At 45.6% G+C, this 14,664-nt stretch overlaps 1 protein-coding gene across 3 annotated transcripts; it reads left to right on the forward strand.

Annotated features, from left to right (window-relative positions):
• Positions 1–892: 892 nt before the first annotated feature.
• On the forward strand, positions 893–13,831 carry akap8l (A kinase (PRKA) anchor protein 8-like). Of its 3 annotated transcripts, none has more exons than XM_080849643.1 (14): positions 893–946; positions 2,042–2,086; positions 2,625–2,868; positions 5,874–6,558; positions 7,836–7,953; positions 8,447–8,517; positions 8,945–8,978; positions 9,310–9,451; positions 9,627–9,768; positions 10,080–10,185; positions 10,764–10,894; positions 11,470–11,568; positions 11,985–12,209; positions 12,627–13,831. In XM_080849643.1, the coding sequence occupies exons 1-14, from the start codon at positions 922–924 to the stop codon at positions 12,975–12,977; spliced, it is 2,418 nt and encodes an 805-aa protein (XP_080705769.1). In that variant the 5' UTR covers positions 893–921; the 3' UTR covers positions 12,978–13,831. The 3 variants fall into 3 exon arrangements, with proteins under 3 accessions (XP_080705769.1, XP_080705770.1, XP_080705771.1); XM_080849644.1 differs by having other exon boundaries at positions 11,473–11,568; XM_080849645.1 differs by having other exon boundaries at positions 7,839–7,953.
• Positions 13,832–14,664: the final 833 nt, after the last annotated feature.

Here is a 14,664-nt window from a genome sequence, read left to right on the forward strand (position 1 = left end):
GAGGCAGGTCATTCTGATGCTGATTCCACACACAGTTGGTTAGAGAAAACAGAAAACAGATTAAATTACTGTCAGTCTTGAAACACATTGAAATTATCAGTGGTGGTTTGATGTTTTAACTGACTTAAAGCTATACATATTTCACCCTTAAATTAATCTTAAAATGAGATGTTATTTTGTTTTTTATGAGTAGTAATTCTTAGCCTGTTTTATTTAAATGTCCTGCTTGTTTTATTTTTATGTCTGGGACCAAAGATTTGAAATGGGACATTGTCAAATATACTAATATGATGTATAAGTATATTTTATGTATATGGTATATATATAATATCTGTTTAGTTCAGGATGTATGATCTGCGGGAATGTGTTTAACTTTAATGACTTTTATGTATACAGTATATATCTTTCCTTGCTTTCAATCTGTTATTACTTTTTTCAAAATAAATGCTCATTGCAATATAAATTTCGCCGACTGTATCTGGCAGTCATTTGGTCTCATTTCAGAATCAGAATCAGCTTTTAATTTAATAGGATATTTCATTGGAATACTTTCAGGTAACATAATGTATAAGTCTGCATGTATGTCTAGAATCAGTAGTTATCTTTAGTTAACTGAACTCTAAATATGCTGAAAATATCTTCTAAATAAACTTCTAGACTTCCCTCAGTCCTTGTGAGGTTCGTCTTTACTTTATTTCATTTTTTTAAATCCTTCAAATAAGATTGGACCAATGCAGGAGATTGACAATAAATTGATTTCTGTTCATCCAATCATTGTACAGTGCCTTGTCCTTTCGACGAATGGGAAAAGGCGTGCGCGTTTTGATACCGCAACGCCGTGATCTACTTTCCTTCCTCGCACGCAGTGCGATTCACTACCTTAGCCAGATCACCAACCCACTAGTCAACCTAAATTCAAGTATGGACGGACGAGGCTACAGTTCGGGTAAAGTCACGCTGTTTTTGTTCTCTTTCTTAATTGATGAGTATTTTTCTCCCTTCTGTATAATTATACTTTCTGATTTCTGAGATAATCAAGAGTGCGTTCAGCACCCACATTTCCTCAAACTAAGCTAGCCTATGCCCCGTTACTTCACGCTAGCAGGCTAGGTAATGGTAATGATTGTGGGCGCGAGCTAGCCAAAGGCCCTCTCTGATCAATTTGTCAGATGAAAAACTATTTTAGAAGCATGTAGTTGAATATATAACGTTAACGATCGTGTGAATGAACTGTAATATTGCACCAAACGTCGGGATTGTTTGCAGAAACTCTGCTGAACTGGCCAAGGAGGTAGTTAGTGATGCTAGTTAACATTAACGTGAGTGGCTAACCGGCCTGCGTGTAAACAATGGAAAGTCGCGATGCCACTATTAGCATTGAAGAGTTAGCTAGTAAGTCTGTTATCTGTCATGAGCTTCGTAATTGCCAAACAGAATGCTTACATAAACATTCAAGTTATCTGGCTCTTTTTCCTTACATGTGGTCAGTACAAATGCAGTCAGTTAGTCACGACTTGACTAACCGCACACTCCCCCATACTTTAGCAGCCTGAAGTTAGCCGCCAGCTAGCATTGTAAGCTTTACATTAAAATGGCCGCCATGAGACTTTTCATAGACCTTCCTTGAAATGTAGCCACAGCTAGCAATTCACCACACCCCCTCTAGCTAGCCATGAAGTTAGCGGTTGTTATGCAAGACATGCAACCATTTTAGAGCCTGGCAGATACAACCGCTTAATGTGATCGTTACGTGTCTGTTTTCAATAGTTGTAACGATAACTAGCTTGCTATCCGAGTTCCGCAACTTCCCACCAAACTAGAGCCTTTGCTTCCCTGTGTTATGTAAGTTATGCAAGGGCCTGTGTCCACCGTGGCAGGTATTTTTTTTTTAATTCGTCCTTGGACAGATGTAAGAGTTACTATCAAGGCGTGTTTCTAATGGCATTAGCAGCATTTTGGAGTAACGTTAGTGTGTTTGCTTGTAGAACAACTGGTCTCGAAGATTAACGTCCACCACTTTGTTTGTGTGCTTAACTTGCAGGCTTCTCCGGTTGGGGTGGAGGTGGCGGAGGATCTTCAAGCAGAGGTAAATCACTGAGGAAAGCTTATTAAAGTGGTCCTATACGTTAATCAGGAATAGTGTTTACATTGGTGTTCTTCTTGGTGATACAATTACTTGACCACATGCTGTTTTTGAGTGGTTAAATTTGGTCCGTACAGCCAATGTTTCTCATTATGTTAGATAGTGGGTTTCCATGAATTGCTCTGGTCAGTAGCATTACTATCAGGGTGTGATAGTCATTATTGCCCCTCAGGGGCAATTTGTTTTGCACCCAAACAATGCTGACGGAAGACATTGCAATGTACCTGCATACATAACAATGTATATTGAGTGGACAGCAGGAACACACAGTGAGCTAGTTGAGATTCGTGGTAGAGTTCAAGTTTAGTCTGGCGTTTATGTTTATTAAGGATCCCCATTAGTCTACATCGTAGTGGAGACCATTCTTCCTGGTGTCCAGAAGAATAGCATTGTCTGTTATAGAGAGAGATTGAAAGAAATAGACACTTTTGTTTAGCCTGACGGGCATTTTTGGATTATTCTGCTGTTTCTGTCCCTCCAGACCTGTACGGGTACAAGGACTCCATGTCGGGCGGTGGGGGGTTCGGGAGTGGTGGTGGCGGAGGTGGTTATGGCGGCAGCCTGATGAAGAGGGGGCTCTCCGGGGGATCCGGGCTCTCGTCCACGGGCACTAACGCGGACGCAGTCATCGCCAAGATCAACCAGCGTCTGGACATGCTCACACAGCTGGAGGGAGGCATGAAGGGGGGCGGTGGAGGAGGTGGCGGTGGCCGCAGCAGTGACAGGTAAGGGTCGGCTTCTCTGCTTGCCAGAAGTGTGTTTGTATGGGTGCTCCTGTGTTGTGTGTGTGTGTGTGTGTGTGTGTGTGTACATTCGGACTGAAAGATTACACAAACACACTCTAAATGGAAGACACTTGGAAGGTGTGCGTGCGGTTGCCCTTAAAGGATGAAACATACACACACTGGAAGGCACAAGTAGATCATGCATTTTACACAGCACTCGGACACCACAACCACACCAAACACACACACACACACACACACACACACACACACACACACACACACACACTAAAATGTGAGTTTGTATCAACCTATAGTCTTGTTTGTCGTTCTGATTAAACACAAAGCGCCCACACATCACAGAAAAGCCTCTAGGTACAATTCGTAATGGTCTTTAGGTCCATTTTCATAATATGTTCTTGTCATACTACTTCAGGTTGCCCCTCACTCCACTGGAAGTAGCCTATTTGTCTTGTTAGCACAGTGTCCCAAGTCGACGCGTGTTAATCACTCTCAGATATATTCCATTGATACACACCGAGATGGCCAATCACACGCTTTCTGTGGTGAAGAGCTACATGTTTCTCCCCCCCCGCCCCAAATTAGATGTTACAGTCAGTGTTATTTAAGTTGTTATTGTTTTGGGGATTGAGACGATATTTCTTTTTTTAACCTCTTCTCTCCTTTAAACTGACATCATCCCATTTTGATGTTGTTCTCAGTGTCAACAGACTTTGACACACTCACTCATAAGCTCTCAGCACCCTCTCTCTTGCCCCCTGTTAAGTGCTCCATAATCTATCTGTCTCTCTGTCTGCTGTGGGTGGGGACGCTGTTCCTGTTGCAGTGCTACTTACGCTTTCCTCTCAACACGCTCTCCACCATCTTTCATTCTCACACCCTTTTAGTATCCGTGCGAGGCAATAGTTCTCCTGTCCAGCCTCTCTGTGTTGCGTCTCCCCACGCCTAGCCCTTGTGTTATGCAAATCTCCATAGTTTTTTTTGTTTTTTTCTTAATCCAACTAGTAGTTTAGTCTCTATCAACGCTGTTTTTTTTCTCTTTTTCTAACCTGTTGTTTGGGACAGAAATGCTTTTTCTTGCCTTACGTTCTTCTCTGACGTTGGTGTTAAAGGGAGTTATTGGTGTTTGTCCACTGAGTAGTTCAAACAAGATGCAAGTGCATTAAATGCATGCTAAGCTTCAGTTAGTCAATTGCACCACACACACACACACACACACACACACACACACACTTTCCTTCCAGCTCATATTTCCTAACACAGTTCTGCCCTCCTTTCTTTCCTATTTGACAACTTCCTGCCAGGGACAGACGTGTTTTACTCAGTTACAGCTGTGATCCTCATGCTGATCGTGTGAGTAGACTTGAGAGGCTACATGCTTATTAGGAAGCGTGCTTTCTTGTGTGAGAGGACTTGAAAGGCCACAGGGTTATTGGGCAGCGTGCAGCATTGCCTTGTCTAGTGCATGGATTTGACCGATTGGTCCAGGAAGTGGCCATCTCTGTAGGTCATTTTTTGCTTTAGCAACAGTTCCCTTTTTTTCCCCCTGCAAGTGAGCCGTTTAATTTATTGCTGTTTAAAATCTAGCTAGACCAGGACCAAGTGTTGATTAGGCTTTATCACCTCATATCTGTGTTGACGAGGTTACGTCATGTAATTGACGAAGCAGAATCTTGCATTGTTCACTCCAGCAAGACAGAGCGGTAATCCTACCAGAGTTTAGTTGCGGTCCTCTGTTGCATTGTGGGTAAACTTTGGAACAGAGTTTGATAGCATTTTATGGGGAGTCTTGTTGATGTTTGTTGGCACATTTCCATCATCTGGATGTTGCCCTTGTTGGTTTGTGTCCTGGAAACCTCCGTCTCCTCTTTCTCTGCTGTCCAATCAGCCTGCTTGTTCACAAAGCATTCACTCCGTTCTTTGATGAGACAACTTGTCCCTCTGTGTGTCCCTGTCTGTCCATTTGGTTGGAGAGCGAGATAAAAAAAAAAACTGTCTTCCTTTCTTTCCATTTCTGTTTCCCACCATTTTGAGCTAAAGATCCCACACTCACACATCCCCAAGTTTGTATGATTTTGTCTTCCTCCCTGAAAGTGCAGGTTGGGTCCTGGGGGTCCTCAGAAGAGGGGTGAAGAATTGTGATGTCACAATGGTTATTATTATTTTTTGAATAGAGGGCGGGGCATGACCAACAGGAAGTCCCTGCTGCCAAATTACACACCAAGACCCCTCGGTAAGAGGACCTAGATTAATGTGAAGCAAACGCTCAAGCATATAGGCTAGATGCCAGCAAAGCCCTTATTTATAATACGATTTTAAGATGCGGTCAACTTTTTATGAGATTGCTTATGTCTCTCCCAGACGTATGGTTTCACTTTATGGCTCATGCTCCCAGTCTACTTGGAGTTTGTAAAATCAAAAATAAACAACAAGACCCAGTAACGCATAACTATCTCTGAGAACGCTTGGTCTCTGTGGGACCAACCCCTTACATTGACCTTTGACCCAGCAGTCTCTTCCTCCTTCAGTGACCCCTCACGAGTGAGTTGGGGAGCTAAGGGGTCTACAGGGGATCGCCCCTCTCAAAAATCAATCCAACACACCATAGCGATTGTGTGGGAGGAGGCTGTCTTAGATGTTCCTGCACCAAACAATATATTCCAGTGAATTCTTTTTGTTTATGTCCAGACGGTAGTTTGTTTGGGTTTATGTTTTGGGTTATTTAGCCTTTTACTTTTATTTATGATTTTTTTTATTTATAACTCACTGGGAGACATTTTATGTTGTGTTCCTCTGCTCATGCATGTCTGAGGGAGAGAATGAATGAGGGATGGTGAGTCAAATGGAGGGAATGTAAAAAAAAAAAAAAAAAGGGGGGAAAAACACAACCAAAGAACTCCTGAATCTCCTCATTCCTCACCCTGTGCTTGCTCTGCACCTCCTTCTCCTTCCCCCTCCCTCCCCCCACCCCCCCTCTGTCGCAGGTTTGACCAATACGATTCCTTCGACTCTCGCTCCTCCTCCTCCATGGGGCCCCGAGATCTCTACAGATCTGGTGGTAGCTATGGTTACGGCGGTGACAGCCGGGGAGACCTGCTGACCTCGCGAGGCAGCAGCAGCCTAAGCTACGGGGCCGGGGGAGGAGGCGGGATGGGGGGCGGCGCCTTGGGCTTAGGCGGAGGCAGCGCTGGGGGCGGAGGCTTTGATGGCCACTCCTCCTACGGTGCCAAAATGCGTCAGCCGCAGATGCCCTCCCGCGACACCTTCTCCGGCTCCGGCTGGGGGGGGTCCGGGGGCGGCCAGCGCTCCCCCAGGAGGGGCTCCGGAGGCGGAGGAGGCACAGGGGGTGGAGGTTTGGGCGGCCGCGGCTTCGGCCGTCGGCAGGACAACCCCCCCATGGGCCCCGGCAGTGGCGGCGGCGGCACCGGTCTCGGCGGGGGCCGCGCCGGAGCGCACGGTCACAGTCACGGCCACGGCCACTCCCCGGGCCACGGCCACTCCCCAGGCGGACGAGGCAAGCTGCCGTCCCTGCTGGGTCAGCGCATGTACCCCGAGACCGGGGGCTTCCAGGCACCCGCCCACGGCCCCCAGGACTACTCCTCTCCTCGGCAGTTTGGAGGTGGCCCCCGGGCCAATCGCCAGCGGGGCCGCAAGAGACCCCTCAACCGAGTAAGTACCTTCCCCCCAAAAACTTGATCAAGAACGAAAGCGAGAAGGAGAAACACCAACCTCTGTTGGGGCCAGCCTTCAGGGCTGGTAGTTTATTTAAAACAAAACTTGTGTGAGGTCCTGCCCCATGTCCTCTTCTCGCCCAGATCAAGTCCTGACAGTCGGCATAGTTAGCTGAAACCCCTTCCACCACCACCACCACCACCACCACCAGTTGGTTTCCTTCCCACGGCAACAAAATTACCCAGAACCCTTTGCTATAGCGGTCTGTCCCATTCTTGGTCACAAAGACTCTCAAGAGACCCCATTATTTTACCCACAACCCCCCCCCCCCCCCCCCCTTGGCCCTGTTGAATAATGGCAGTATGGTTAAGAACACTTGCAAGTCCTTCGCCCATTGCCCCTGAAGCAAAGAGACTCTCAGCCCAACTCTTATTCCTTTTTTGTCCCCCGTTGGTTTTAATTATTAAAGTTTGATTTGCTTTGGCCACCACTCGCTAGTTCTTTCACCGGTCTAGGCCCCAAGTAATGGTAGTTCTGAGTTTGAGGGTGACGTGTTCTTTTTGTGAGGTTATTTTGAGGTCTTTCACTTTGAAAATTCATTATCATTAACGTTTTAAGTAATTGTAATTTTTGGTACTGAAATACACAACCCATAACATAGGCCTTGCAGTAACCCGCTTCAGATAGCTTTTTTTTTTTTATTCCATGGCAAAAATGTCCCTCACCTATATAAGACTATTAGCAGTATTTGTGTTGTCTTTATGTTTTTGATTTAAGGTAAGTTTGTGTTCTTATATGGCAAAATCTTGTCTTGTCTTTGACGAGATGCATAAGTTACATATAAGTATTACGTTAAACTGTACATGCGTGCAAGTTTTCAATGTTTCATGTCGTGGAGTGAGAGTTTGTTAAAGTGTGTGTGTGTGTGTGTGTGTGTGCGTGCAACTTTTCAACGGTCCATGTTGTTGAGTTTGTCAGATTGTCCCTTGTCTGTCCTCTGAGCATGCTTACATGTACACCTCTGTCCGTCTGTGCTTGTATACGCATGCATACTCCCTCATTAGAAAGTGGGCTCATTTGGATGTATGTTAACAAAGTCTTGGGTTAAAGTTGCAGTTGAGCGACTGCGTGTTTTAGCATATGCAAAATTGTGTTGTGTATTGTCTCTCGTCAGTTCGCATGTGTGTTTGTTACTGTCTGTGTGTATTTATGTTCGTTGGGGTGTGCGCGTACCTTTGTGTTTGTTGACACTGATGCCAATGGTTGCCATGCAGCAGGTGAAATCGCCACGCGATGGACAGAAGAAGAGGAAGAAGACCCAGAGTGCGGGAGACGAGCCCGAATCCAAAGTGGGCAAGACCGAGAGCAAGGACACACCAGAGCCCGCTAAAGGTAGACACACACACACACACACACACACACACACACACACACACACACACACGGAGACGAGCAAGGACACACCAGAGCCCGCTAAAGGTACAAACGGAGGCTGCTTGATCTAAATCACTGTCTTTGTTCTGTCGTTGTGCCATGAATAAACTTTTCACAGATAGTAACACACAAACTTCATACACACACACACTTCATACACTCACACACACACACACACACACACACTTCATACACACACATGCATGCATGCACACACACACACACACTTCATACATCTCACACACACACACACAGAACACCCCTTAGGCATATACTTAAAGAACCTAAATGTGACATAGCATGATATATTTTGCCTTTCAAACTCTCCAAATGTCATCTTTAATTTGCTCAGAGAGAACCAAGAGAACCTCCTGGCGGGCCCAGGGAGTGCGTTAACACGATAAAAAAAATCTGCGTCTTAACTAAACTGTCGTCTGCTTTAATTCTGCAGAGGTCAAAGTTGCCGAAAGTGCTGAGGCCAGCGGAGAAAAAGTCAAGGAGGAAGCCAAGGATTCCGCTGCTGTAAGTGTATGTGTGTGTGAACGAAAAGGGTTATTATTGTGTGTGTGTGTGTGAGAGAGAATGTATATGTGAAGGGATATTGTGTGAGTGTGTACGTAAAGGGATATTGTGTACGTCCAGGTTTATTTTGTGTGTGTGTGTGAACATGAAGTAATATTGTTTGTGAAGGGTTAGCGTGTGTGGTGTGTGAATGTGAAGGGATAGTGTGTGAATGTGACCATTGCATAAAAGCTCATTCTTACTGTGTGTGTGTGTGTGTGTGTGTGTGTGTGTGTGTAGAGCATGAGTGTAGTTAGGAAAGTGTGTTTGTTGGTAAGATCATCATGGCTTAATCCATAGGGGAATTAATAAAGATGTCAAAGTAGACAACACAATGTTCGTGTGTTTGTGTTTGTATGTCTAATCAAGTCCATCCTCTGCTTCACAGGCAGCCAAGCCTGCCGCTGAAGGAGACAAAGGAGGTAAGGTGGCACCCACGTCTCCTACAGATTTCCAGCTATGGACCCCAGTGTAGTGATAGTCCTGTGGAGTAATATTCCCATATACTTTATATATTCCGATATACTCCCATATAATATAAACTCCCATTTACTATGTATACTCCTATATATTCCCATATACTCTCATATACTCCCATTGCAGAATTTGAAGAAGTAGATTGGACATAGACAGTGTTCCTTTGGGTCCCACAGGTCCTACTTTAACTGGGGACCATGATCATCTAAGGGTATTGATAATTCTAACTTCTTATACGATGTGGCGTCACTAAGTGTCCCCTCTGTGTTGCCGTAGCCGTGTCCATCCAGGAGGAGATCTCCCAGATCAAGCAGAAGCTGCAGGGCAAGCAGACCCCGCCCCCGGAGGAGGGGCTCCCCAAGTTCAAGAAGCGCCGCGGCTTCATGGAGATGTCAGGGGTCAAGTTCAACGCCCAGAGGTCAGTTGGTGATCTCGCTCTCTCGTGTTTGTGCGTTCGTCCTGATTGGCTTAACAGTATGATGTTTGCCTGCTCTTTTGAACACACAGCGTAACCCTTTCGCTCTCTTTCTCTCTCTCTCTCTTTCTCTCTCTCTCGTGCTCTCTCTCTCTCTCTCGTGTGCTCTCTCTCTCAGGATGATGTTTGCCTGCTCTGTGTGCAAGTTCCGCTCCTTCTACAGCGAGGACATGGCCGCCCATCTGGAGAGCAAGTTCCACAAGGAGCACTTTAAGTTCCTCTCCAATCAGCTCACCAAGCCCACCACCGAGTTCCTGCAGGTACGTACACAGGCATAAACTTTATATATACACACACTTTATATACCCACACTTAATATATATACACTTACATACACACACGCACGCGCCATGCACATGTACCTCAAAAACCTGTGCATGCACACACCCACCTAGCCTACAGACTCAATCATCTGCATACATTCTGAGGTGTAGCTTGCATACAAAGACGTCACCAAGATAAGATTCAGTATAGCACTTTGCAGTGTACTGTCCTTTAGCTTGTACCTTATGACACTCAATGTCTATAAAGTGTTGACAAATGGGTGTGTGTCCACATTTGTTCATTGTAGGAGTACCTGAACAACAAGTTCACGAAGACGCAGCAGAGGATCACCCAGATAGACAACTTCAGCGCTGCCATCTGCCAAGTTTACAAGGAGCAGGATCTGACCAGAGGTGTGTGTGTGTGTGTCCCAACACATTAACGCCCGTTTAGGAGTCATTGCGACGTGTTCATGTGTATGCGTGTGAAGGACACCTGTATGTGTCTATATCTAACAGTCTTTGTTCTGTAAATAGAGCTTTGTGTAAACCCCTTTTTAGCTGAGGTGTACATTACTGTGTTACTCCAGTTTTGAGTTCACACACCATAAAATGTCTCCAAAGTACATTCAATGACATGGAAGCCGGCATAACTTTAAAGTAACACTAAGGGGTTTCTGTCATCAAGCAAGTGCCACACAAGACAAAGCAAGACGGCAAATAAGTTACTGAGTAGTCCAGCAGAAAGTAGCGCCCTGGCGGCTCCAGAAACTCCATAGTGTTACTTTAACAGAAGGTCTGTGTGATTTTTCTGCAGCGGTTATACACACTTCATATGTGTTCAGGTCCTCCTCTGTGTTTTGAAATTCGTCTTTCTTTTTATATATTTTTTTCTTCCCCCCTCTTTTCTCTTTCCCCCTCTATCCCACACTTTTCTCTCTCCTTTATTTTCTCTCTCTCTCTCTCCTCGCTCTCCTGTGTGTGACGTGTAGAGATCGGCATGGAGCACTTCATGAAGAAGGTGGAGGCGGCCCACTGCTCGGCCTGTGACGTCTTCATCCCCATGCAGTTCCACCTCATCAAGAAACACCTGCGCTCGCCAGACCACAACTACAACTGCAAGGTACACGCACACACACACACACACACACACACACCCTGTACCACAGCTTCAAGGTACACACACACACACACACACACATACATACACATACACCCTGAACCACAGCGCTCGCCAGACCACAACTGCAAGGTACACACACACACACACACACCCTGTACCACAGCTTCAAGGTACACTGGCACACACACACACACACACACACACGTGTGAAAGAAACTCACTGAACTCTACAGCTGCATGATGCATACACGCATGCACACACACACACATATGGGACACATGCACACGGTTCGAGAACTTGAAGCCATAGGAAGAAGAAACAAAGCTACAGCAGCAAGGTACATATCGCTCTCGCTTGGTCGCTCGCTCGCTCGCACACCATGCTTTCGCTAGAAAACAACTAAAAGAAAATCACATCAGCATCAACAGCTGCAAAGGTACACCCACCTGCATCTGCAAACCCACAGAGTACTTTTGCGCACACACACACACACACACACACACACACACACACACACCGTGCCTTTCCTACACCCACACACACCTGAGGTAACCTGTAGTCTCCTGTGTGTTAGCAGGGTATGATGGAGATGTCAAAGGGTCACAGTCTGTCTGTGGCTCGCAGCATCCTCAACCACAAGGTCATCGGCAAGAAGCTGGAGAGCTACCTCAAGGCAAGTACACGCTTGTCCTGGGACGATAGTCTTGTTGAAAGCAGCCATGTGCATATATCTGCTGAAGTTCAATGTGTTCGCTTATGTGTGGATATATGTTGATACTGTTAAATGCGCACACATGCATGCAGATGTACATATATATACATAAGTATTTGACCCCCTGCCTAAATACTTATTTGCCGAGATCAAATTCAAATAATTCATAACTGTTATAAAATGCAACTTTCTAGATGTTTTTGTTAATATTCTGTCTCTCACTGTTAAAATAGACCTACCATTACATTTATAGATTTTTGCATTCCTTTGCAAGTGGGCAAACTTGGGAAATCGGCAGGGGTTAAAATACTTATTTTCCCCAGTGTACACATTCACATACTCGTTTACTCACCCTGCCTTCCTTGCGTCTGCATCAGGGTGAGAACCCCTTCCTCGGTAACCAGGACGACCAGGACCCCGACGACTCGATGGTGATGGACGGCTCTGAGGCAGAGGCAGAGGCGAGCGGTCAGAGCCTGCCAGAGGCGGAGCTTAAGGACGGCGAGGAGGAGGAGCCAAAGCCAGAGGGCAATGGTACCCATGACGACGACGGCGAAGACGCAGCACCCGCTACCGAAGAACCAGAGGCGGAGCGTACAGAGGTGATGACTTAAGCTCCTCCCAGGGTTTTACAAGCCCCTCTGTTACAATGATGTGTCAGCTATAATGTACCTGTATGGGTACACACACTCACACACCACTACCTGATTGTGTACAGTCTGTCTCTCTCACACGCACACACTCACACACCACTACCTGATTGTGTACAGTCTGTCTCTCTCTCTCTCTCTCTCACACGCACACACCACTACTTGTATGTGCACAGTGTGTCTCTCACACACAGATATACCATTACTCAAATTTGTACAGTCCCAGCACAAACATAGTGATTTATAGTAAGTTATAGTATTTAGTAACGAATACAACATAAGTAAACAAAAGACAATTACTCAAAATGGATGAGGATAATGTACATCTGAGTAGTTTTATTTATTCATTCATGTTTTTTTGTGTTTCAGATTAAGATGGAGGGTGAGGACGGAGCCAATAGAGGGGGGGAGGAGGAGGAGGAAGGAGAGGATGGCGTTGAGCTGGGGGAAGAGGAAGCTGATGAAGAGGGCGTTGAGGGAGAAGAGGTTCTCGACGAGGGAGATGAGGTTCTTGAGGGAGGAGACGAGGGAACTGAGGCAGGAGACGAGGTTCTCGAAGGAGGGGAGGACGAGGCAGAAAAAGAGGAGGAAGAGGCGGAAAAGAAGGAGGAGGAGGAGGAGGAGGCGGCAGCAGCAGCGTCAGAGCCAGAAGTGGACGCAGCTGATGGTGACAAGGAGGCAGACGATTCGGCCAACGCAGATGTGGTTATCATTGAGTAACAATCCCCCCCCCCCCCCTTCCAGCCACGTGACCTCTTGACCTTTAGTATGTGTACTCTACCAGGCCCCACCCAGTCACAAACACACACACACTCTGCCCACCTGGTACTGGAAAGCTGAACCCAGTGCTACCCCCTGCCCAGTGTTGAAGTGATCGGGGTGAAATCTCCACCAGTAAACAGCTGGTCTCCGAACAGGGGTTAACCCTCACTACTTTAGCCACTGACTTTTTGTTTGTTTGTTTGTTTGTTTGCTTGTTTTTGTACGACCTTTTGGCCCTCATTAACGCCCCAGGCCAAACGAGAAACCGACCCACCGGCCCTCTTCCCAACTGTGACATATAGGACCAATAAGTAACGCCCACCCCCAGGTCTCCTCCCAGCCCAGCCAATGAGCCGTCACTACATCACTTCATCCAGCCAATCAGAAAGTCTTGTTTTCCAGGCGACCTCCTGCCTCCCAGCTTGTGTACAAAGTCATACGCCTGAAATGTTTTTTTTTTTTTGTTGTTGTTTGGGTTTCTGATTTGTTTTCTTCCCTCTCCCCCCTTTTGTAAATAGGCTAACCTTTTTCGTGCCTTCGGGTCTGAATTTGTGTTCAAAAATTTGATTGGTTATTCAGTCTCATGAGTTTTTATTGGTAGTGACACAGAAAATGCCGTTAGAGGCTCTTGATGGGCAAATGGCACTCATCAAAAATAATCATATACATACATTGTTTCGGTGTTAATTTTAAAAGGTGGGATTTTTGTCCTTTTTTTGTTTTTGGTGTCTGTGGATTTATTTTTGTAGGTGTCGGATTTTTTATCTTTTATTTTTTGTCTTTAGAGATTTTAGTTGACCTATTGTTTTACATGAGGAATTTTTTTTGTTTTTTTTGGTCATGAATTTTCTTTTTTTTTTTGACCTTCAGAAATAAATGTTTATAACTCAAATATACTTGTCTGTTGTTAATTATTGGGTCCTGTCTCATTCTCCCACCCGTGTGTGTGTGAACTGCTTTCTTGTCCATGGGTGATCACCCATGCTTTGGCGTGCATCATTACTAACTCTTGAAGGACATTGTGGTGGACCCGTTTGCTGCTAATATGCAGAATATATTGCCCTCGTAGTGGCAAGTGCTCACATACCCCTCCACCAGCCATACTTTAATCGTAATCTTTAACATAAAACATGTAGGTGACGACTAATAAAAGCCTGCACTCTCTGAAGACAGAGGGGTGGAGAGCGTAGAAGGGCACCAGTTGGTGATGTCACAATTGCTGCATTCTATAGCCATCTGCTCAGCCTTCCATGTGTTCAAAGGGGGCTTTGGCCTCCTGTATCTCCTCACACTGGTCATCAGTGACCGAACTAACCTGTGTGTGTGTGTGTGTGTGTGTGTGTGTGTGCGCGCGTGTGCTCCTGACTACCCATTTGTCATCTGGTCTGTGGGTCTTGGAGGAAGCTTAGACCTAAATGATTGGACTTGCTGCCTAAACCCCAATGTTTTCTGCTAATTCATTAAAAAAAAGATGCAAATCATTGCAGACATTCTAGAGTTTATTACTACAAATTCCATAATACCTTGTACAAAAAGCTAGGTTACTTTTGGGACATTGGAAATCAATGCTGTGCATAGGCTTTCGTGATATTTCTAGTGGTTGCCATTCAAAATATAAATTTTATACGCTATCCGCAATAACGGT

Source organism: Sprattus sprattus (assembly GCF_963457725.1).
Source record: "Sprattus sprattus genome assembly, chromosome: 1".
NCBI lineage: Eukaryota > Metazoa > Chordata > Actinopteri > Clupeiformes > Clupeidae > Sprattus > Sprattus sprattus.